General features: G+C 47.5%; 1 protein-coding gene across 1 annotated transcript in view; it reads left to right on the top strand.

Annotated features, from left to right (window-relative positions):
• Positions 1-371: 371 nt before the first annotated feature.
• The window catches only part of ITPKB (inositol-trisphosphate 3-kinase B), a 95118-nt gene continuing 70350 nt past the window's right edge, over positions 372-25139 (top strand). The window contains exon 1 of the mRNA XM_054392776.1: positions 372-1295. Coding sequence (XP_054248751.1) covers positions 372-1295 — 924 coding nt within the window. The remainder of the gene's footprint in view (positions 1296-25139) is intronic.

Below are 25139 nucleotides of genomic sequence, written 5' to 3'. Positions count from 1 at the left end.
CTGGCTCATGTCCCCAGAAGTGGCACACTGGGGATGCATGTATTCATGTGCAGGGACTGGGAAGGGCACACAGGAAGGGAAGAGACCGGCCAGCTGTATGCACAGCTGGAGGGTGAGTTTGGAGGGGGGGGTGCAGAGCTACTCTCACCTCTTTTCTCTCTCTCTCTCTCTCTCTCTCTCTCTCTCTCTCTCTCTCCTCTCTCTCCAGCTATTCCATTTTATGGAGCTGTGTGCCTGGGCCAGCTCAGCTCCCCTGTGGCCTCCCAGCGATGCTGCTGGTCCTGGTGTGGAGAGACCCTCTGCAGCCCCACGGAGCCTAAGCGCCGAGGTGGCAGCGGCAGCGGCCCCCCTGTGCACCCCGGCTGACTACTATGGCTGTGTACTGCTATGCGCTCAATAGCTTGGTGATGATGAATAGCAACAGCGAGGTGACAAGCGGTGGGAGCAAGACACCGCCTCCTCCCAGACAAGGGCTGCCCAGGGGCCCGGAGACAGCTGGCAGCTGCCGCTCGCTCCCTGTCTTCAGCTCGGCCCCCGGGCCCCCCTGTTCCCCGCACCGTGGCCCCACTTTCCTCTTCCCCCCGCTTGATGAGCCCCCACGGCAGCCGGGCAGCCCCAGAGGGCGACGAGGCAGCCGAGGTGATGAGGGGCAGCGAGGACCCACGGCGCCACGGCAGCTTCAGCGGGAGCTGCACAATGTCCAGGTGAACCAGAAAGTGGGACTCTTCGAGGCGCACATCCAGGCACACAGCTCCGCCACCCTGCCACCACGGAGCCCCAGGCCATCCCGGCCCCGGTCCACCAGCCCCACAGTGCAAATAGTGGCACTTGGAACTGGACCCCAGCCACGAGCCTACCGGGAGACTGAGGCCCCCAGTGTTGCTGGGGTGCAGATCTGTCCAAACACTGCAGACCCATCAAAGAGGCCAGTGGTGATGGTAGTTCCAGCTATGGGGGTGACAGAGGACAACAACGCTCCCCAGGAGCCATCAGAGCCTGCACCACAGCGAGGTGAGGTGGTGGTGGCCCCCACAGAACTTGAGAGGCAGCACCCAGCTGTTGGTGGGAGCATCCCTGCTGTTATTGTCACGGACCTGGGGGGCCCAGAGGAGGAGGTGGGTGCCATGCCCCCTGGCAACCTGCCTGTCCGGAAGTTGTCATCGTCCTCAGCCTCTTCCACTGGCTTCTCCTCGTCCTGGGAGGAGTCCGAGGAGGACATCTCCAGCGACCCCGAGCGCACGCTGGACCAGACACCAGCCTTCCTGCAGACCCTGGACCAGCAGAAGCCCCGAGTGGTGAGTCTTGCAGCAGCCTTGGGGAGGTGGGGCAAGGCTGGCAGCATCCCTGCTCCAAGGCACAGCCGTGGTGGGAGGGTAGGGAGATGTCTGTCACAGCACAAGTCTGCAGAGGAACTTCCCATTTACTCAGTGGTGCTTGATTTCCCTCACTTGAAAAGCTGATCCCTGTTCCTAGTCTGAAACACCCCTGTTAGCAGGGGAGAGCATCCCACTGTGCATGGTCCTTGCAGAGCTTCCCTAGCACTACAAAGCTCCATGGACTGCAGGCTTCTGCTGACATGTGGTTAGGAGCTTCAGCTTTCCCTCAGCACAGCTTTCTTGGGTGCTGGAGGTTTCCCATGGTTTCCCATGATTTCCATGAACCTAAGGGATAATTTATTTCCTCCTTGGAGTTGAAACTGTGTGGGCCAACTGTTAAAATTCATACTGATGCTCTTCACTGTAGTGTCTGTAGGAAGCAAAAAATCTCTAGAATTTCTGGTAATTCCCCTTTTGAATAAAACTTTTCTTTGCACATGACGTATCTTATATTTGAGAGTAAGAAGTTCGTTTGTTTCCAGATCTTTCTTAGTTGTGGGGCTGGTTGGGATGCTTCAGGTGAGAGAAGGGGTCAGGGTTGTATTACCCTTAGAGCAGAAAGGTGTCCTCAGAGAGAACTCTGAGGTGCTCTCCAAACGCTTGGGGAGTTTGTTCCATGTCTGAATGCTCCCTACAAAGTGTGCTTTACTTTCAGCTCTCACACCATTTATCCAAAGGACTCTGAGCCACTTCACCCCAGTGCAGGATGTCCAGCATGAGGTTTTTCCAACCAGCATGTTGGTTGAAAAAAAGCATCATCCCATCTTCCCAGCTGTGAGACATTACATTGATTTGAGCTCAGCACTGCAGCCTTACACTGAAAAACTCTGGAAAAAAAGGCAGGGGAACCTAGTGGCACCTTAATGTTAAGGAGGTTGATAAAGGCCCATCACCTTCATGTGATGTGGTTCACTGTATTTAATGTTCCTTAGGCACAGGGTAGAGAAACTCTTTGCTAAGCTCAATGGCACCAGGAAGCCCAGCGTGGGGAAACATATCAGTGAAGTGGAGATATCAAACTCCTGAAGAGCTGACAGGCTGTGGTTTGTAAAACAGTCAGCAGGCTGAAATAAATGTCTTTGTTTTTCTGCTTGTTTTGTCCTGTTGGAAGAACTTGGGCTCAGTCCTGCTTAGGATGGAGAAGCACTTGAGTAAAAGCACAGTTAATGAAGCCATGAGTCTGTGGCTCATCATGTTTGCAGACAGCTTTGTGTTTGGGGGTTCTCAGCTGATGAATCAGCTTTCTCCCTTTGGGAGCTGCTACAATCCCTCTGCTGATTAAATTCTGCTGGGTTTGTGTGCATGAGCTGTAGTAATCTCTGCTCTATTCTCCATGCTAATGACTGTTCCTAGTGCCAGATCCCACTGATTTGCTGCTGAAAACAGTTTGCTGATTGGCAAAATCGTGCCTGATGCTCTTGTGGAAAGCTTCCTGGAGCCTCCAGCTGACTCTGCACAGCTTTCTGTGTCCTCCAGCGAGCTCAGCCAGGCTGGTGGCTTAGTAGCGAACAGGCAAGGCTCGTTTGTATTGCCAAAAGGCCTGGATGAGAGCAAGTTCAGATCATGTCTAGGATCAGAGGAACTTTGCTGGGCCCAGTGGCATTACTCCAAACTAAACAAGTTGAAAATCTGGTCCAAAATGTGTTGGGCAGTCTGAGGAGAGGCACTTGATTTTTGCATTTCGGTACTGGAGTTGTCTCAGCAGGGCTAATTTACAACAATACTTTCCACTGGGCTCCACAGGTCCCATGTAGGGCTGATCACTGGCTTTGGCAGGTCATAGTCAACTTCTCAGCAGGATGGTGTGCAAATGCCCAGTAATTCAAAGCTGATTTGTATAAATAACACCCAACATGTGTGCTGATTGGCAACATCTTTTAAATCCATAATGAGAGCAGAAGGCAGCTACTGAAGCAGTCTCAGGTTGCACACTGATGTGTTTTTCATGAACTCACTATTTCCTTTTAACAAGGCACATGGTCTGGAAATGAGTTGTGTAAGGAGGGACAATGTCTGAGAAGCTCTCTCCACAACTCGTGCTTTTCCCTCAGAATGTGTCCTGGGAGCCCTCACCTGACAGAAGCCAGCATCATTGTTTAGTCTGGAGAAGAGGAGGCTGAGGGGAGACCTCATTGCTGTCTGCAGGTCCCTGAAAGGAGGTTGGAGTGAGGTGGGGGTCAGTCTCTTCTCTCTTATATCAGGTGATAGAATGAGAGGAAATGGCCTGAAATTGTGCCAGGGGAGGTTTAGGTTGGAAATTAGGAAAAATTTTTTGTCTTTCCTGAAAGAACTGTCAGGTATTGGAATAGGTTGCCCAAGGAGGTGGTGGAGTCACCATCCCTGGAGGTGTTCAAGAAATGTGTGGACATTTAGTGATAAGACAAGAAGGAATGAGTTTAAGATGGAGGAGGGTAGATTTAAACTGGATATTAGGAAGAAATTCTTTCCAGTGAGGGTGGTGAGACGATGGAACAGGTTTCCCAGGGAGGTTTTGGATGCCCCCTCCTTGGAAGTGTTCAAGGCCAGATTGGACAAGGCCTTGAGTCACCTGTTCTAGTGAAGGTGTCCTTGCCCATGGTCTGCATGTTTGAACTAGATGATGTTTAAGGTCCCTTCCAACCCAAATCCTTCTATGAATCTGTGATTCTATGACATGGTGCTGTATGACATGGTTTAATGGCCAGGGTGGTCTTAGGTTGATGGACTTGATGATCTTAGAGATCTTTTCCAAACAAAATATGATTCTGTGGTCATGCCTCTGGGTTGAGTAGATAAATGTTAAGCAGGCAGAGAACGCTGTCTGTGTGCAGTGGGCACTACTGGCATGGGACAGCTTTTGTACCTGGAGGAAAGGCAATGGTGAGCAACAGGAAAGTAGTTCTTGCTGGAGATGTGGTCTGCATCTCATCACATAGCTTATTTACAGATCTGATGAACATCAGGCTTCCTTCTGTCCTTCCTTGCTGGGGGCTGTCTGGCTTAGCAAATCTGTTAGGGGTGTCCAGCTGTCTCTTGTAGTTCCACGTGGTGTTCCCAGGGAACAGGCAGATCCCTCTGGCTGGCACACACTTGTCCTCCATTTGTACTTCAAATAAGAAACTTCATTTGTGGTCAGGCCTGCAAATTGGCCAGTAAGAAAATGATGTTGCCTCATGAAAGGGAAAGGGAGAGCGTGGCCAGAGTTTTGGACACTGTGACCTGGAGCAGCTTGGTGGCTGACAGAGGCTCTACCTTTGTTTATTGAAACAGTTTACTCAGTACCTTGCCTGTCCATGGAATGCTGTGGTGCCTGGTGGGTTGTGACTGGGGTACAGTGACCCTGACTTCTGAAGTGTAGTGACAGTAAGAGCCATTTGATATTCTGCTGTTGCCTGCTGTCGAACTTAATGATCTTAGAAGTCTTTTCCAAACAAAATAGTTCTATGATTCTGTGACCATGCCTGCAATTGCAAGCCTGCTTAAGGTCTGAGTAAACCTCCATGTGAGGGCTTTTGCAGCTGTGGCTTTGCCTGGGCTGTGGGCTGCTGCTGGAGAAACCCCAGGCTTGTTTGTTGATGCTTGCAAGGTTTCAAAGGCACTTAAGCAATTACACTTCTCAGACTGTGTGGGAGGGACAGCCTGTCCAGGCAGCGTGCTGGGATGGGGACACTGCGGTTTGACAACGCCACGGGGCAGCACTCACTGCACACCCCGACTGACAGGGGCACAGGCAGTTTGGGGAAGGAGCAGGTGGCTCTGAACACCCTCTGCCCAAGCCAAAGGAACAAAGTGGCAGCTGAAAAGGCACCTGTCTCCATCATGGCATGTCTTGTGCTGAGGGATGGTTGGGTTGGGTGGAGTCACAGAATTATAGAATCGTTGCAGTTGGAAAAGACCTTTAAGGTCATTGAGTCCAACCATTCCCTAACTCTGCCAAGTCTGGTGCTAAACTATGTGCCTCAGCACCACATCTCTGCATGTTTTAAACACCTCCAAGGATGGGGATACAACCACCTCCCTGGGGAGCCTATTCCAGTGTTTGAGAACCCTTTCAGTGAAAAAGTTTCTTCAAATATTCAACCTAAACCTCCCCTTGTGCAACTTGAGACCATTTTCTGTCATGTGTAGGGGAGTGAGAAGGTGCTCTCTGTCCCAGGCTCCAAGCAGCACAAGTAGCCTGAGACTGTAGTGAGGTGGGGGTCAATCTCTTCTGTCTTGTATCAGGTGATAGAACCAGAGAAAATGGCCTGAAGTTGTGCCAGGGGAGGTTTAGGTTGGATGCTAGGAATTTTTTTTTTTTCCTGCAAGAGTGGTCAGGCATTGGAACAGGCTGCCCAGGGAGGTGGTGGAGTCACCATCCCTGGAGGTGTTCAGGAAACATGTGGCCATGGCACTTTGGGACATGCTTTAATGGGCATGGTGGTCTTAGTTTGAAGATTGGACTTGATCTTAGAGATCTCTTCAAACAAAAGCAATTCTATGATTCTGTGATTGTGACCTGGCTCCTAAGGTGGAGTTCATACCCAGAACAGGCCCTGTTGTAGCTGTGACTCCCTCTGACTTCAATGGGAAAATAGCAGTCTGTGAGTTTTGCTGTTTCTGGGGTTCCCTATTTGCTTTTCCCAAGGGAGAGCTGATAGCCCAAGGTGTACTCAGCAGAAAGATGGTTGGACTCAAGTCTTGGAAGCCATTTGTGCCCCTTAAAGCAAAACATATTCCAGTATTAGTTATTGTTGTGGCTCGTCATAGTCACTGCTCTGAATCCCAGAGTTTGTCAATTCCTTGGAACCACAGATGAAGCAACAGATGAGTGGAGGAAAAGGCAGAAATTGTGCAAGTGCTTGCTATAGAAAAATGACATGTCAAGGGGATAAAAACCACCCTTCTGGAAAAACAATGCAGGACACTGCAGTGTTCCTCTTTCCTGGCTTTCCCTCAGGCACTGTGGACACACGAGGATGTATGGCAGAAGAGTAATCAGGAGGCGCTGGGTGTGTTGTGAAACCTCTGCTCATTTCTACATGCAGAGCAGAATAAGAGACTTCCCTTAACCTGTGCAGAAGGGCAAGAGCTTTTTTGGGGAAAAAAAATGGCATTGCTGCTGACAGGCCATTTTAAAAGTGGGTGGATTTGACTAGCGATGGCTGCAGCCTGTCTCTGAAAGGAGCCAAGTTTAGATAGGTTTGGTGTCAGCCAAGGGCCTGTGGGACCCTTGCTTATTTCCCTTTGAGATTTTCCAAGGCATGAGCTGACAACAGCTCTCCTGATTTGTTCCTATAAAAATCCATCAAATGAAATATGCTTTCATTCCCTTTCCTAGCTGTCACCCTGATCAGGAAGTCTCTGTGTAGCAGAAACCATGACCACAGGGCTATGGTGGTGCATGCAAGCCCCGTGGATGTCTATCTTTATGCTGACAGTGTTTGTGTGTTTTACTCCTTCCTCCCACTATGTTCCCCTTAAAAGCTCCTAAGCTTATGAGCTTGTGCGTGGTACCACCACCAATACAGTTTTAATATAGTGTCTAGAATATGAGAGCCCTGACTGTTTGCTCTGAAGGGAGACTGTTGCTCTAGTAACGTGGATCATTGCCCAGGGAAGGTGCTTAGCACACCGAGTAGGCTGTTACACAGGAATGCATCCAGATGGGTCTTGAAAGTCCCATCAGAAGGGGAGGAAACTTTGCTGTTTCCAGAGCTGGGGACTCTGAGGATCATAGAATCATAGAATGGCAGGGGTTGGAAGAGACTTCTGGAGATCATTTAGTCCAGCCCCCTGGCCAAAGCAGGTTTACCTAGGGCAGGTCACACAGAAACACATCCAGATGGCTCTTGAGAGTCTCCAGAGAAGGAGACTCCACAACCTCTCTGGGCATCATCCCTCTCAAGGGTGGTGGGCTTAGTGTTTGTTCTTCCTCTACCTCAAAAACGCTTTTGTTTTTTTCCCACTTTTTATGAATGCTTTCTGTGCAAAATTGTTTGAGAGACCAAACATGCCAGAGAGAGTAGCTGTGCTCTCAAATAAGCCCCTCTGTGAAAAGGATGGATCTGCCTTAGTCCTGCTGTAGGAAGACTATGAGGAAGAGGATAATGAGGTGGATACCTCTGTGTTGAACATGGGAAGTTCCATCTAAACATGAGAAGGGAACTTCTTTACTTGTAAGGTGGCAGAGCACTAGAACAGGCTGTGCAGACAGGTGGTGGAGCTCCTATCTCTGGAGTCGTTCAAAACCCACCCAGACACCGTCCTGTGCAACCTGCTCTAGGTTAACCTGCTCTGACAGGATTAGATGGTCTTTAGAGGTCCCTTCCAACCCCTATCATTTTGTGATTCTGTGTGTTTCCATGCTCAGAGTACCACACTCAGACCTGACAGCACAGCGTGTTTTGTTTGCTGGCACAAGGTCAGGACCCTCTGGTGCCCAGCGGGCTGGGCAGAGCTTCAGGCTCTTTGTAGATGGAGACTATGCACTCCAGGGAGTTCACAAAGCACCACTCTCTATTTGGTAGCTTATCTTCTACCTACTCGTGTGGCCTTCTCATGGAAGAAGCAGCTTTTTTTCTGGGCTCCCACCCACAGAGGCTAAGTGAAGATGCTGCCATAACCCACTGAGAGCCAAGTGGTGCTATTTCGAGTCCACTTTCATCAGTGCTTTTCAGCTTGTTGGGAAGGGTTTCTTCTCATCTGACATTCTCCACAACTGACAGCACAGGAATTACATGGCACATAGTAGATATCTTTCACAGAGGGGCTTATTTGAGAGCACAGCTACTCTCTCTGGCATGTTCGGTCTCTCAAACAATTTTGCACAGAGAGCATTCATAAAAAGTGGGGAAAAAAGCCAAAAGCATTTTCGAGGTAGAGGAAGAACAAACGTTAAGCCATCAGCCTTGAGAGGGATGATGCTCAGAGAGGTTGTGGAGTCTCCTTCTCTGGAGACTTTCAAGAGACATCTGGATGTGTTTCTGTGTGACCTGCCCTAGGTAAGCCTGCTTTGGCAGGGGGGTTGGACTCAGTGTTCTCCAGAAGTCCCTTCCAACTCCTACCACTCTATGATTCTATGATCCTCAGAGTCCCCAGCTCTGGAAACAGCAAAGTTTCCTCCCCTTCCAATGGGAATTGCAGGATGCCAGGAGTTTGGCTGGTTGGACCCTTCCACTGAATGTCCACAGACTGAAGTTCCCAGATTAGTGGAAATGTTACAGCTTGGGCTACGTTTTTAAAGCCTTGCAATGACAAAAAGTAATCAAACCTGTCTCATGTTTTCCATATTCTTGTTCTGATATGTTAGGAGACATTCTGTGTGATTCTGCCACTTTACTTTGCTCTGGTGAGGCCTCACCTTGAGTACTGCATCCATGTCTGGAGCACTCAGTATAGGAAGGACATGGACCTGATGGAGCTGGTCCAGAGGAGGGCCATGAAAATGATCAGGGGACTGGAGCACCTCTGCTATAAGGACAGACTGAGGGAGACTTAATAGCAACCTTCCAGTACCTGGAGGGGGGCTAAAAGAAGTATGGAGAGAGACTGTTTACAAAGGCCTGCAGTGACAGGATGAGGGGCAATGGCTTCAAACTAGAGAAGAGTAGATTTAGATTGGATGTTAGGAACAAGTTCTTTGCTATGAGGGTAGTGGAACATTGGAACAGGTTGCCCAGGGAGATGGTTGAGGCTCCATCCCTGGAGATATTCAGAGTGAGGCTTGACAGGGTTCTGGGCAACCTGATCTAGCTGAGGACGTTCCTGCTTACTGCAGAGGGGGTTGGACTAGGTGACCTTTGAAGGTCCCTTCCAGCCTGGACCATTCTATGATTCTGTGATTTGCATGTGAAGCAAATACTACTGGAGCACTGAGCTCCTATATGCCATGAGATGACTGAAAGCCAGTGCTGAGCTAATTGTTTTCTTTACCTGTGGGTCTGTTCTAACTCACTAGAGGAATAATGGCATCTGTGTATGATGTTAAATATTGCTTCAGCAGAGATTAGTCTTCTGTAGTTGTTAGAGATTATTTTGTTTATAGCAGTAGATAAATTTGACCTGCTTTCTTCCAATGAAGCCAAGCCAAGCTTCCTCAGAAAGAGATCTTAATATTTAACCAACAATGAAAACTGAATGTTAATATTCATAGAATCACAGAATGGTAGGGGCTGGAAGGGACCTCCAAAGGTCATTGAGTCCAGCACACCTGCCAAAGCAGGATCACCTGTGACAGGTCACACAGGAATGCATCCAGATTGGTCTTGAAAGTCTCCAGAGAAGGAGACTCTACAACCTCTCTGGGCAGCCTGTTTCAATTCTCTATCATCCTTACACTAAAGAAGCTTTTCCTCATACTGAGGAGGAACTTCCCGTGTTCCAGTTTATATCCATTGCCCCTTGTTCTGTCACAGGACACCACTGAAAAGCGATTAACACCTTCCTCTTGACACCCACCCTTCAGATATTTGTAAACATTAGTAAGATCTCCTCTCAGTCTTCTATTTTTTCAGGCTAAACAGCCCCAGGTCTCTCAGCCTTTCCTCAATGAGAGGAGATGTCCCAATCCCTTAATCATCCTTGTAGCTTCCACTGGACACTCTCTAGTATATCCCTTGTCCCTCTTGAACTTGGGAGCCCAGAATTTGACACAGTAGTCCAGATGTGGTCTCACCAGGCCCAAGTAGAGGGGGAGGACAACCTCCCTTGTCCTGCTGGCCACGCTTCTCTTAATGCACCCCAGGATAAGACTGGCCTTCTTGGCCACAAGAACGCATTGCTGTGTAGTGAAGAACTTATTGTCCACTAGCACTTCAAGGTTGTTCTCCATGGAGCTGCTTTCCAGCTGATCAACCCCTAATCTCTACTGGTGCCTGGTGTTATTCCAACACAGGTGCAGAACTCTACACTCTTAACATTGTCAAATCACTGAGTAGCTTTGCAGCCCAATCCCTCTTCTCAGATATGACTTTTCAAGGAATGTGGACTTCCAGACTTTTCTGGGTTACTTGGAATGGCCCTTTGTGGAATTCATGTTGCTCAGCCTTGTTGCATGTCTCCTCCTAAGGTACTTTTATTCTCTGTTGTCTGTGATAGAGTCTTGAGGACAGATCCAGGAGCGTGCTTAAGACAGAGGAATCTGTTTCTAAAGTACTCATGAGTGTCTTCTCTCAAATTTATCAGCTTGTCATTCTTTTTCATTCACATAAAAGGTCAGGTCATGCAGAACCTGCACAATGGCTGCAAATAGTTCAGGAAGCTTCTCCAGTCACAGGTCTACCAGCTTCAAAAGCAAGTGTCTCTAATTTGGCTTTTTAATCAGTGTTTAGGCAGCAAAATGTGATTTACTCTGTAAGAGGAATGATGACCCAGCAGTGCCTTTCAGTGTGAGCTGGCACGGGTGTGTTCAGAATGGTCTCCAGCTGCAAATTTCAGTCTGGGTGTACATGCCACAAATGCACTCAGAATTGGTGGAAGCTTGTTGGAAAATGTAGGCTGCAGCTTCTTATTTCCTAGCCAGGGTGGGAGTTCACCACCACAGTGCTGCTGTCATGGCTGTGTGCCTGGGGAGATCCTCACTGCTGTAGTCAGTTTTGTGAGCTGTGTTGACTGAGTCCACTGTTTCCTGACCTAAGTTTCTCAGAGACAGACAACATTGGAGTGTGAAGGTGCTGCACACTGCTAGGATTCAGATTAGCCTTTCAGAATCACAGAATCATAGAATGTTAGGGGCTGGAAGGGACCTTGAAAGACCATCCAGTCCCAACCCCCTGCCAGAGCAGGATCTCCTAGAGCAGATCTCACAGGTACACATCCAGGCAGGGTTTGATTATCTCCAGAGAAGGAGACTCTCATGAGATTAATTTCAGTGTTACCATGCATTTTTGCCATGAAAAGAAATAGGTGAGTTTTCATAGAATTGTTTCAGTTGGAAAATATTTCTAAGATCATCGAGTCCAATCATTGACCTAAGACTACCATGGCCGTTCAGCCATGTCCCAAAGTGCCATGTCCACACATTTCATGAACACCTCCAGGAAGAGTAATTTCACCACCTCCCTGAGCAGCCTGTTCACTCTTGCAGGAAATAAATTTTTCCTCATATCCAGTCTAAACCTCCTCTGGCACAATTTCAGGCAATTTCCTCTCATTATATTGCCTGATACTAGGGAGAAGAGGCAAACCCCCACCTCACTCCAACCTCCTTTCAGGGAGTTGTAGAGAGCAATGAGGTCTCCCCTCAGCCTCTTCTTCTCCAGACTAAACAACCCCAGTTCCCCCAGCTGCTCCTCACCAGACCTGTTCTCCAGACCCTTCATCATCCTGGTTGCCCTTCTCTGGACATGCTCCAGCACCTCTATGTCTCTCCTGTAGTGAGAGGCCCAAAACTGAATCCAGTGTTTATTTGAGGTGCAGCCTCACCAGTCCCGAGTACAGGGACACCATCACTTCCCTACTCCTGCTGGCCACAGAATGTAGTAAAAAATGTTCTTTCATGATTGACATGGAAAAAGAGACAGCCTAGTAGAAGGAATTAAGTTCTTCCTTTCAGATCTAAGATTTATGGCTGGCCAAAACACAAGGATTGCTTTTAGATGGACAGCTTAGGGGGTAAAATAAGAACAAGTGCTTAGCACTTAACAGCTTCTTGCAGGCAATACAGTGTATTATCTGATCAACCCTACACAACAGGAACTGCATTAACATTCAGCATTGTTGTGGTTTTAAGTAATAGTAAAGCATCCCTCATCTCCCTGAAAGACACATTTGGGTTCTGGAGTGACATACCAACAGACAGGAGTTTGATTCAAAGGACAGAATCAGATTATGTCTTCCCTCTTTGCTTCACTCGTTTGATTTGCAGAGAGGATGGCACCTGCAATTGCTGTGCCTGTGGACCTCCCTCAATTCATGTGAGTTTTGCTTAGGGTTTCATCCATAGCTTCTGGGTTTTCATCCTTGTCTTTAAGTCTCGTACTTGGGATTTTGCAAACTAGGACTCTTGGACTGTGTGAAGCAGAGGGAGGTCTCTACCTGCAGGCTTCGCTGTCATGAAACTCCCTTCAGCTTGAACATTTTGGGGTTTGCCTGCATGAAGACTAGGAATAACCAGCACAATGTCTTGGTAGGGAGCAGGACCAACCCTCTCCCCCCATCAGCACCTGCAGAAAGGGCTGTCAGAAATGTGACACTGAGAGTGGAAGTTAGCAGAAGGCTGAACAACAGCAGCACCTACCTTCAGCATCACCTCCTCCTCCTCCCCCTTTGCTTCCTGTCCCTTTGCCCTTGCTTGGGCAATTTGTCTGCAGCAAGATAGAATCAAAGAACCCTCTTCCTTTGCTAAACAATTTTGCTGCTTTTGTTAGGGTCAGATAAAATGCTGATAAAAGCTGTTGTAGCTCCCGTGAAGCCAGCAGGAGCATGCTGCAGATTTGGTCCTTGATGTGTTCTTTTTTTTTGCCTTGTTCTCCCCTGCATGTATCCAGTTACATCTTGTGGTAAATCCAGCACTGAACTGACGCAGGGACGCAGTCCCCAGGGGGGTTTTGCCTGCTGATAGGTACAGTGCTTCAGAGCCTCTGGGGACAAGAGTTTTATAAATGGAAAGATCTCCAGAGTGCCTTTTTGGAAAGTGCATTTTAGGGTTTAGTGTCTTTTTTTTTTTCCCCTTTCCTTTTTTTCCTCACTTCTCAGTAAACAGTTTCTGATCCCTGCTGCTTGGGAAAAGGGCAGAAGTGAAGCCTGGCCTTCAGCTCGCTGCTGAGCCTTGTTCACTGCAGTCCTACTTTGACAAAGGATTTGGAAAGGCATCAGAATAGCTTTTATCCCGTTGAGCTAAGTGCATTCAAAAGGTTTTTGTTAACTGTGTACTTAAATACAATGGGTGAGGGAGCCTGGGTGTACACCTCAAAAGAGAGAAGCCCAGGGCACCCAGAAGGGGCAGGAGTGAGGGGGAGGTGAACAGCCTCCTTCTCACCAAGTGGACCATAGGAATTGCTTTGCCAGCAGCTGCAAGCCCCATTAGATACCCAGGGACATTCTCCTACTCCAAGCAAGGTGCAGAGCAGTTGGGGAAGAATTAGCACCATGTCCAAATGTGATGTGGTTGCTCTTATGGGTAATATATATTTAATGCTCTGCAGGGACCATTCAAGCCTGCATCTGTAGGAAGGGGAAACAAAAAGTCAGGTTTGCTTTTTTTGGCAAGCTGGAGGCTGGAGAAGCCAATCTGCAATCTTGTCTTGGTGTGTTTTATGTGGGTGGGTTTTGTGAAGTTACAGGCAAAGTTACTGCACCCCTAGGCTGCTCACATTCAATGTTTCTCCAATGTTAGCAACATTCTTTCCAGGCTCAGCTACATTTGTTTTCCTCTTCTCTATGGCAATTGATGATCCAAGCATAAAAATGTATAACTCGGACAGGATCTCCTCTTCTATTATTTCTTCCACAGCTGTAGCTGAATCAGGACAATATAATCCAGTGACATCTTGTAGTGCCTAATGCTTTCTTTAATACATTCCAGATTAAAGGAGTCAGCAAAGTTTACATATCCAAAGTAATAAATTTAAACAATAAACCAGGCAAATCCTGGCCTATGATTGTATCTTGAGAGTGTTGGTTTCGTGTGTTTTTTTTTTTTTTTTTTCCCTTCTATCTTCCCTGGTCTGGCTAAAGTCTCTTTGTAGAAAACTCAACAGGACAGATAAAAGATGATGAGACAAAAAACTTAATCCCTTAATAATGTCGAGTGGAAAATCCAACAACAGATTGGCAAGCAGCTCAAATAACAACTGCAAAGTGGCCCTTGCTGAGGGCTGCAGACCTAGTTTAAAAAAAACAAGCTTGGGATATAATTAGAGATGAGCCTGAATCAGTGCCCACAGGTTCAAACATTTTTTTGAACTCTGGAATGGAGCCAAATTCCCTTTTTTTTTTTTTTTAATTTTTTTTCTCCATCCATGCTTGTATAGCATCAATTTAGCTCCATTGAGGCCAGTTCAGCATCACCTCATGCACCTCAGCACCTGTACAAAGTGGCCATGAAAAGTGCCAGAGTGGTATTTCCACCTCTGGATGCTGTTGTGGATGGGAACATGGGACAGTGGGGGGAGTGTTTGCTGTCCAGGTAGGTGCTTGTCATATGGCAGCACAAGGAACACAAGAGCTGGGCACCACTTACTTGCTGGCGCTGAGATGGTCTCTGAGATCACAGGATGTTAGAGGTTGGAAGGGACCTCTGGAGATCCTTGAGTCCAACCCCCCTGCCAGAGCAGGACCAAAGAATCTAGTGCAGGTCACACAAAAGTGCATCCAGACAGGTCTTGAAAGTCTCCAGAGAAGGAGACTCCACAACCTCTCTGGGCAGCCTGTTCCAGTGCTCTGTGACCCTCACAGTGAAGAAGTTTTTCTTCGTGTTGAGGTGGAATCTCCTGTGCTGTAGTTTATCTCCATTGCCCCCTGTCTTATCACAGGGTGTAACTGAGCAGAGCCTGTCCCTTCCTTCTTGACACCCAGCCCTCAGATATTTATAAACATTTATTAAATCCCCTCTCAGTCTTCTCCTCTCCAGACTAACCAGCCCCAGGGCTCTCAGCCTCTCCTCATAAGGCAGTGCTCCAGACCCTTAATCATCCTCATAGCTCTCCCTTTGGACTCTCTCGAGCAGATCCCTGTCCCTCTCATACTGGGGAGCCCAAAACTGGATGCAATATTCCAGGTGGTCTCACCAGGGCAGGGTGGAGGGAGAGGAGAACCTCCCTTGATCTGCTGGACACACTCTTCTTAATGCACCCCAGGATCCCATTGGCCTTCTTGGCCACAAGAGTAACGGCTGATCCATGGATCCACCATCTCATCCTGCTCTTGCTAGAGACTGGTACACAGCTGCAACCCTGTTCCTGCTGCTTAGGGCAATCTTAGGCTGCCATTAATGGTTGTGCCTTGAAAGCAAGGCTTGTGGTGACAGAAGCCAGAGACACTTGGAAATACAATTGCCAAGCGACTTCAGATAGAACGAAAGGAAGCGGCCTGAAGCTGTGCCAGGGGTGGTTTAGGTTGGATGTTAGGGAAAATTTCTTCACTGCAAGAGTGGTCAGGCATTAGAACAGGCTGCTCAGGGAGGTGATGGAGTCCCCATCCCTGGAGGTGTTCAAGAAATGTGTGGCTGTGGCGCTTTGGGACATGGTTTAATGGCTGTGGTGGTGTTAGGTCAATGGTTGGACTCGATGATCTTAGAAGTCTTTTCCAACCAAAGTAGTTCTGTGATGCTATGATTCTATCTAGCTACCTGAATGACTGTTGTATTTTAAAAGAATATATGAAACCCATTGCTTGACAAAACCCTGACCAGTGTGCTCTACCAGCTCTGTTGTTTTAATGTTCACAGGATGTTAGGCGTTGGAAGGGACCTCTGGAGATCATCGAGTAGTCTAGGAATTTCGGTGTAAAACATTCCAAATCCATTATCTCCCTCTGCTTGACAAATCCTGTTTCCCATCCATACTTTTAGCAGAGAAGGACCTAACCTTGATCTTCTTTTTGCAAATGCAGAATTGCATTGTTGGGTGTCACGTTGCTACCTTCACACACAAACAGTGCATGCTGCAGGTTTTGAGCAAGTGGTGCCACCACTGGAAAAAGGCTGTGTGAAGCTCATACTTTCAAGATGAACTTTTGGAAAAGCAGCTCTGAACTGAACCAGACCTTCTCTCAGAGGAGGGAGCAACTAATGTCTGGCTCTCTGGGGAGCCCCCTTGCACTGCAGTTTAAAGCAAATGGTTTGAAGCCAAGGATACAGCTCAGCTCCACAACTGTTAGCAGCCCCTCAGCTATGTCTCCTCTCGAGGAGAAAAGACTTGGCCTCTCTCCTCCTCAAGTCCCTGTTTTCTCATGTTACCCTTCATTGCTGGAATGTGTTTTTTTTGAGCCAAGGAAGGCAATGTGGGGGGCTAGGTGTTTGGAAGTGGTATGAGTAGGTGCTGAGGGGACTGGGGTTGTTTAGTCTGGAGAAGAGAAGGCTAATGGGAGATCTTACTGTTCTCTACAACTACCCGAAAGGAGGTTGGAGTGAGGCTGGTGCTGGTCTCTTCTCCTGAGTAACTGGCAATAGGACAAGAGGAAGGGGGCTTAAGGTGTGTCAGGGGAGGTTTAGGTTGGATATTGGGAATTTTTTTTTTCCTGCAAGAGTGGTCAGGCATTGGTACAGGCTGCCCAGGGAGCTGGTGGAGTCCCCATCCCTGGAGATGTTGAAGCAGCCTGTGGATGTGGCACTTCAAGGTATGGTTTAGTGGTGATGGTAGCTGGGTAACTCTTGAACTTGATGATCTTCAAGGTCTTTTCCAGCCTTATGGTTTTGTGGTTCTAAGTGACCATAATGTTGAGCAGGTGCTGGGGCAGTAATGGGAGGGGAAATACAGAGGTAGCATAATGCCACCTCTGCTGTTCTTGTCTGTTCATCTGTTGCACAGCCCCACCAGCTCTGATATTGAGTCTTTGAGCTTTTGGGCAGCTTAGAGGCAATTCCAGATCCCAGGTTTGTTCTTGTGGATGGGAACCCTTTCCAGAAGAGAGAAAACTCAGATGTGCCTGTTGAATGTAGTCTGTTCTCATGCTTGAGCATACACAGCAGTTGACCTTTCAGCACTGACATAAGAAGTGATGGGAACAGAATAAATTACAGCCTTGAAAGAAAAGCCAAGTAGCTTAGACTTGCACCTCAGCAGAAGGGGTCAACGTGGGGAGGCTGAAAGAGCTACAGAGGGGCCAAATGACAGATTCAAAAAGCAATCTTTCAGCAATGGGTTTGGTGGGTCTTTGTTGAGATGTGAAATGAAGATATGAGGTGATGAGCCCTGGAAGTGACTTTTAACTGGGTGGGTAGGTTGGAAAGATTCTGTTAGGGATGTTATCCTTCAAAAAAAAATCTGCAAGACTTAAAGACAGGTTGGATGTGAGGACTGAGAGAAAGATATCCAAGTTTTCTGCTTGCTAAAAGTTTCAGGGTAGGAGCAAAAACACTTGCAGATGAGAGCAGTAACATTTACACTTGCATTGCAAAGGCATAAATTGTTCTGTGAGTTGCCAGGCTGCAAAGAATCAAACCTCTGTATTGCACTGCAAGCCTCAGAGCCACCATGTTTCCATCAAAGCTAAAGCCAAAAGTTTTGTAAGCTTGATAGGTGGCAGCTCTGAGTCCCCATGGTAACACACCCCCTTAACCTTCAGGGGGCTGGTGTTGAATGCAAGATTTTTCCAAGAGAACCAAAACTGAAAGCTCTCCCCTGGTATGCAGAAGCTGTAGCCCGATGAGCCTGTTTGGTGGCTTCTTGTCTGAGTCCCACCCCCTCTTTGGTCTCAGGAGGGGGTGGCTCAGGGCTCAGAGAGATTGGTCCTTGGAATGGGCTGCCCAGGGAGGTGGCAGAGTCACTGTCTCTGCAAGTGTTTAAAAAGGGACTGGATGAGGCACTCAGTGCCATGGTTTAGTTGATTAGATGGTGTTGGGTGATAGGTTGGACTTGATGATCTTGAAGTCTTTTCCACCCTGGTTTATTCTGTGATTCTGTGACTCTGTGCAGAGTCCCCAAGGCAGTCAGACCCCCAGCCGTGTCCAGACAAATGCTGGCAGGACAAAAAATTGTAGGAGCTGGCTAGAGCTGGAAGAAACAGTTTTTTGGCAGGGAGTAAATTTTCCAGCAAATGCCAAGGGGGAGGCAAAGTGATTCACAAATTCAAAGACATTTTCTGAATAGTTCTGGCCTAGCAAAAAAAAAAAAAAAACAAAACCAAAAAAACCCAAAAACAACAGAGGTGGGGGAAGAGAGAAGGGTGTTAAAAATAGCAGTGCTGTCATTCTGACACTTTCAGAATGAATCCTTTCATTTTGGGAATGGTTTGTTTATGTTTTGCAGGCACTTGAAATGTAGATTTGATTCAGAATGGCATTATTTATTTATTTGTTTATTTTTTTTTCACTTCAAAGTTGACCTCACTGCTAAAACACATTGAAAGGAGAAAATAGGAAAGGAGGTTGGTTTTTTTTTGGGTTTTTTTTTTTTTTTAGAACTTGCATAACCCAAAATGAAACACCTCCTTTTTTTGCTTTGGCTCCAGATGAGCCATTTTGGAGTTTTCTTTCTACAGCCCTGTGGTTTTAGCTGTATTCAGCCCAACCTGAACATCTTCTCTCCCCTAGCTTTCGGGCTGAGCTCTGATGTAAAAACACCTGTGCCTTGTCCAGCTCCTCTACTGGCTAACCTTTAAGTCTAATGCCATGGAGTGAGCACTTCAGTTTAATCTGAGGTCAACCACATGTTGCTGTGATTCAAACTGAAACCTGTGGCATCAAATGAATAAGAGCTGTAGGTTTTGTAGATAACTGACAGCTTCTCCAGAACCTCCTTTAGAGAAAGAACCCAAACCCCTAGGGCTTGGAAATCTGATCTAGAAATCTTCAGAGAAGCTGAATGGCAGACTTTCAACCCCTCACCTCTGACACTCAGTCTGGTCTCTCATTCAACTGATTCATTAAAGGGAAACCAGCAGCCAGCTGCTAATTACTTTGGTGTAGTCAAAACGTGCACATAAGGAAGGAGCACATAACGTCCCTGGAAGTGTTCAAGAAAAGACTGGATGAGGCACTTAGTGCCATGGTCTAGTTAATTAGTTAGGGTTGGGTGATTGGTTGGACTTGATCTTGGAGGTCTCTTCCAACCTGGTTGATCCTGTGTGGGATCCCATTCTGTGTGAGGTTACTGTTCCACAACGTGTTTGCCATTGGAGTGGGCTGCCCAGGGAGGTGGTGGAGTCGCTGTCCCTGGAGATGTTCAAGAAAAGCCTGGATGAGGCACTTGGTGCCATGGTCTAGTTGATTGGATAGGACTGGGTGATAGGTTGGCCTGGATGATCTTGGAGGTCTCTTCCAGCCTGGTTGATTCTATGATTCTGCCTGCTTGGAACATGGTGTGCAGTTTCCTCAGCTGAAGTCCATCCCTTGGCATCTGGAGTGGAGCTTACTTTGCTGGGATTTATTTGACTGTCTTATGAGCCCCTTCCCTCTGTACCCTGGGAGGGTTTGGGCACAAAAGAGAGAGAGAAAAAGATGCTGTGGTGTAGGATGACAAACTTTTGAGCAGTAGCTTCTCTTGTTCTGGGAAGATCTTTCCCATTTGTGGCGAGAATAGGAGGCTGAGGAGAGATCTCATCGCTCAGTATGACTCCCTGAAAGGAGGTTGTAGTGAGGTGGGGGTCAGTCTCTTCTCCCTAGTGTTATGTGATAGAACAAGAGGAAATGGCCTAAAATTGTGCCAGGGGAGGTTTAGATTGGATATTAGGAAAAATTTCTTTCCTGCAAGAGTGGTCAGGCATTGGAACAGGCTGCCCAGGGAGGTGGTGGAGTCATCATAGAATCATAGAGTTGTCAGGGTTGGAAGGGACCTCAAGGATCATCCAGTTCCAACTCCCCTGCCATGGGCAGGGACACCCCACACTAGATCAGGTTGCTCACAGCCACATCCAGCCTGGCCTTAAAAACTTCCAGGGATGAGGCTTCTACCACCTCCCTGGGCAACCTGTTCCAGTGTCTCACCACCCTCATAGGGAAGAATTTCTTCCTAACATCCAGTCTGAATCTACCCATTTCTAGTTTTGCTGGAGTTGTTCAGGAAAGGTGCAGACATGGCACTTTGGGACGTGGTGGTGTTGGTGGTTGGACTCAGGGATCTTAGACAGGTCTCTTCCAATCTAAACAATTCTATAAGGTCCTGGATTTTACCTGCAATAGGAAGGTTTTTAAGCATTTTTCTTGCTCACTCTAAGTTTAGTGTAACTGAAGGGTGGATCTAGTGGTGTGGATGGGATAAGGACGTTTTTATCATCGAGTTGAGGTGTGAAGGGATGTTCTGGCCTTGGAAGCAACAGGAGGTGGGACAGCTTTGCCACCCTTTGTGGTGGCTTTGAATCCCTCTGCAGTGGTGGGTGGTCAGTGCCTGTAGCAGGACAGGGGATCAAGGCCAGCATGTAGGTCCCAGCTCTGCAGCTCCCTTGACCATGCATTTATTCTTACACTGCCAATGTGAGCTCTCCCCAAAACACTGAGGATTGCCTTAAAACCAAATATTCCAAGGTATTTTTTTTTTGGCAGTGCTGGGTTAATTTGCTTGTTTTCCTGGTTCCTGTGCCTTTTACTCACATTTGGAACACCACCTCCCTGGAGGTGTTCAAGAAATGTGCGAACATGGCATTTTGGGTCATGGCTTAATGGCCATGGTGGTCTTAGGTTGATGGTTGGACTTGATGATCTTAGAGGTCTTTTCCAACTGAAACAATTCTACAAGTCTATGAATTTTTCAGTCTCTTTTTCTCTCCAAGTCAGAAGGCTGGAAATGTACTTTCATTTTAGAAATGAAAGCCCAGAGTCTTGGCCACCTGCTTTCAAGAGCTGGAAGCTGTGAGAACACGGCAGAGCTCAAGCTGAAACTGGAGCAGACAAATGGTCTATTGAAATAGCTGCTTCTCTTGGTCCAGAAGTGGTCTGGATGAAAAGAAAGGCCAGAAGGGCAGAGCCTGTGAACAGATTCAGCTTTACTGTAACAAACAGATAGTGCCAGCTCTTCCTTCCCTGCCCAAGTCAAAACAAAAAAGCCCATACATGACTAAAGCAAAATCTGCCTTCCTGTTTGTATATGTGTTGTGAGGCCTGGGATAGCAGGGGAGACTCTACTCCTGCATCTCCACCAAAATTCAAACTCATCTCCCAGGCAAAACCTGGAGGTAGGAGTGCAGATAGAATTACAGGTGGTCACCAAAGAACAAGGACCATATAAACTGTACATGGAGGCTCACACTGACCTTAGGGGTCTTTTCCATCATCGAGTCCAGCTGTTAACTTAACACCACCATGGCCATTAAACCGTGTCCCAAAGTGCCATGGCCATATGTTTCTTGAACACCTCCAGGGATGGTGACTCCACCTCCTCCCTGGGCAGCCTGTTCCAATGCCTGACCACTGTTAAAAGAAAGAAATTTTTTCTAATCTCCAAACTAAACCTCCCCTGGCAGAATTTCAGGCCATTTCCTCTTGTTCTATTACCTGATACTAGGGAGGAGAGACCAACCCCCACCTTCCTCCAACCTGCTTTCAGGGAGTCATATAGAGCAATGAGGTCTGCCCTCAGCCTCCTCCTCCCCAGACTAAACAACCCCCTTTCCCTCAGCCACTCCTCACCAGGCCTGTTCTCTAGACCCTTCACCAGCTTTGTTGCTCTTCTCTGGACCTGCTGCAGCATCTCAATGTCTTTCTTGTAGTGAGGGGCTCAAAACTGAGCATGGTATTTGAGATGTGGCCTCACCAGCACCATGTCTTCAGAGCTATGACATGTTTAAAGGGAATTAATCCCCAAAGCAAAGGCATGGACGTTGGGTGTATCCCATTTCCAGCTGATAGGCTGCACACTTCTCTCAGGTGCTCCATCTTCAGGGTTAACTTCAGTGAAATAGCAGCAGGAGGGCAGTTTTGAAGATTGTGCACAACATTAAGGGTAACAGAGCACTGGAACAGGCTGTCCAGAGACGTGGTGGAGTCTCCACCTCTGGACACATTCAAAACCTGCCTGGACATGTTCCTGTGTGTCCTTCTTTAGGTCAACCTGCCTTGGCAGGGGGGTTGGACTTAATGATCTCCAGAGGTCCCTTCCAACCTCTATCATGCTGTGATACCCTTATCATTCCTTCTGCTGGGGTCTTTCTCTCTTCAGGGCCAAGTTTAGGGAGATCTGTGAATTCTTCACAGGGATGGTCTTCTGGAAAGCAGCTGTCTTTGGAAAACCAGCTCAAACCTGCTGCTGGCATGGGAAAGTCAGAGTGTTTTCAGGATGTAAAATTAAGGGAGGAAAGCAGCTTTACTGGCTATTGGCAGGAGAGAGAGGCTTGCATAACAGCAACATTTTCCAGCAACATAGAACTGTGCAATCAAGTGACTTGCTTGGGAGCTGAACTGCAAGTCAGTTCAGAGAGGGTGGCCAGCTGTAACGTAACACACACGTTACGACACACAGGCTCAGTCTTACCACTCGGTGTCCATGTTTATTGAGCTGAGTAGAGCTTTGAGAAAGAAGCTTTGGCCCAGGAGACACTTAAAATGGGATGGCACTCAAGGTCTCCAAAGCAGCACAGCTGGCATTTTGAAGTTTTGGGAATATGTTCTCCAAAGATAAAATAGCTTGGAAGATACATCTTTAAATCTCTTAGCCATATTCATATTATAGTGGACAATGAAAACCCACAGATCATAGAATCACAGAATTGTCAGGGTTGGAAGGGACCTCAAGGATCATCTAGTTCCAACCCCCTGCCACGGGCAGGGACACCTCACACTAGATCAGGTTGCTCAGAGCCACATCCAGCCTGGCCTTAAAAACTTCCAGGGATGAGGCTTCTACCACCTCCCTGGGATCATCACTGATCTTGAAAAGACACCATGAGTTTTGGATGAGCAAGGGAGACTCCAGGTGGAGGTGTAGTGGTTGATTTTGCATCAGTGGTTCCATCTGATCTCCCTGGAACCTGCTTATTTGCTGCTGTCTTCTGGTCTCTTGCCACCTTCTTTTCCTACCGGAGGAACCAGGGCCATTGAATAGTGCTTGGTGACTCCTTGAACTGTAGTTCCCTCTCATTTTCATGGAGAACCAAAAAGGCTCTGGGAAGATTATATAGTGTTCTTCCAGTACCTAAAGAGGGCTACAAGAAAGCTGAGAGGGACTTCCTAGAAGTACTTGTAGTGATAGGACGAGAAGGAATGTATTGAAGCTTGAGGAGGATAGGTTTTGACTGGATGTTAGGAAGAAATTCTTTCCAGTGAGGATGGTGAGACACTGCAACAGGTTGCCCAGGGATGTTGTGGATGACCTCTCCCTGGAGGTGTTCAAGGCCAGGTTGGATGAGGCCTTGATCAATCCCTGCCCATGGCAGTGGGGTTGGAACTAGATGATCTTTAATGGTCCCTTCCAAGTCAAATCATTCTATGAATCACAGAATTGTTTTGCTTGGAAGACACCTTTAAGATCATTGAGTCCAACCTTAAGCCTAAGCCTACTATTGCCATCAAACCATTTCTTGCAGTCCACAGGTTTCTTGAACACCTCCATTGGACTCCACCACCTCCCTGGGCATCCTGTTCCAATGCCTGACCACTCCTGAAGGAAAGAAATTTTTCCTACTCTCCAATCTAACCCTCCCCTGGCACAATTTCAGGCCATTTCCTCTTGTTCTATTATCTGATACTAGAGAAGAGACTGACTCCCACCTCACTCCAACCTTCTTTCAGGTAGTTCTAGAGGGCAATGAGGTCTCCCCTCAGCTTCTTCTTTTCCAGACTGAACAACCCCAGTTCCCTGAAGAATCAACACTCTAGAGCATTGCTTCATTTCAGTTCCAGGAGTGGGATGAGATTGGGCCAAATCTCCTGTGTCGTAGCTCTGTTGAGTCTGGTGGGCTTGCATGAGGAATAAATCTGATCCAGAGGAAGAACAACATGAAATGCAGATGGGCTGGGTTAGTGCAGTGTTTATATAAATGGCCAGACCATGGAGAGCTGCCCACATTACAAAATCCCCTCTCCCAGCTGGACCCATCAGGGATCCTGCAGAAAACACAGCCCAGGCAGACCAGCAGAAAAACGTGGCACTGACTTTCCCCTCTGTCCCTCTCAGCGTGCTCAGAGTTGAGGAACATGTTGGCAGTGGTGCATGAGCTTAGCTCACCAGCTCTGCTGAACTGACATCTCAGGGAGCAGGACAGGTCAGATCTCTGTGCCCTCCAATGGCAGTAAAGTTCTAAATAACATATTTGGAACAAAAATAGGAACCATCCACCACAGCTATTTCAGATGACCTCAAAAGAAAGTTAAAATTTGGGTGTTTTTATTTTTTTCTCTGTTTCTTAGCAGGGGTTGCTGAGCTCTCCAGCAGAACAGGAAGTAGACTGAGGAGCTGTTTGAGTAACCAGAGTTGTCAGATCAATGGAAAAAAAACACATTGGTTTGAGTACATTTTGTGAAAGTGTAGTCCCAAATGTTGAAATTGCTGCAGTTTCTCTTTCTAGAGCAGGGCTGTTGTTCATGCCAAGGGGACTTATGTTGGCCACTGCTGTTTCTGTAAGCAAGCAGAGCGTTTCTTTTTGATGCTGTACACAGTGTGCAACCAGGGGTGAAGCAGAAAGCTTTCCCTTGGTGTCCTTGGATCAGATTCCAGATGAGTTAATCTCTCAACAGGAGCAGGATCCGATGTAATTTTGACATGCCTGCCGTGCCATTTGGAAGCAAAATAAACTTGCTTTTATTGGGCGTGGGGCATGGGGAGGTCAGGGTAGGTGAGGAGAGAGAGGACAAGAGACACCATTTTGCTGTCAGGGAGGAAGACACAGAGTTCTCAACAGCAGTATTGAGGCTGCTCCTACATTCTGGTGGCACTTGCAGCTTCTTTCATGGTTTGCAAGCTCATCCGAGAGCTGAACATGTGCCAAATCAATCTTTCAAGGGAAGCAGAGCTGGGTTGAAAATATCTTGAGCACAAGAGGTAATTCAAAGGAAGTGCAACTTTTAAAAGGAGCATGTGAAGTGCCTCTAAGAATCTACCTGGTTTTTCCTGTTTTCTTTTTTCTTTTTCTTTTTTTTTTTTTTTCATAGAATCGTAGAGTGGTCCAGGCCGGAAGGGGCCTCCAAAGCTCATCCAGTCTGACCTCCCCACAGTCAGCCAGACCCTCCCCAACTAGATCAGGTTGCCCAGGGCCCTGTTGAGCCTCACCTTGAAC

Source organism: Indicator indicator, chromosome 2, assembly GCF_027791375.1.
Source record: "Indicator indicator isolate 239-I01 chromosome 2, UM_Iind_1.1, whole genome shotgun sequence".
Taxonomy (NCBI): domain Eukaryota; kingdom Metazoa; phylum Chordata; class Aves; order Piciformes; family Indicatoridae; genus Indicator; species Indicator indicator.
This window is presented reverse-complemented; position numbering and strand designations above follow the sequence as displayed.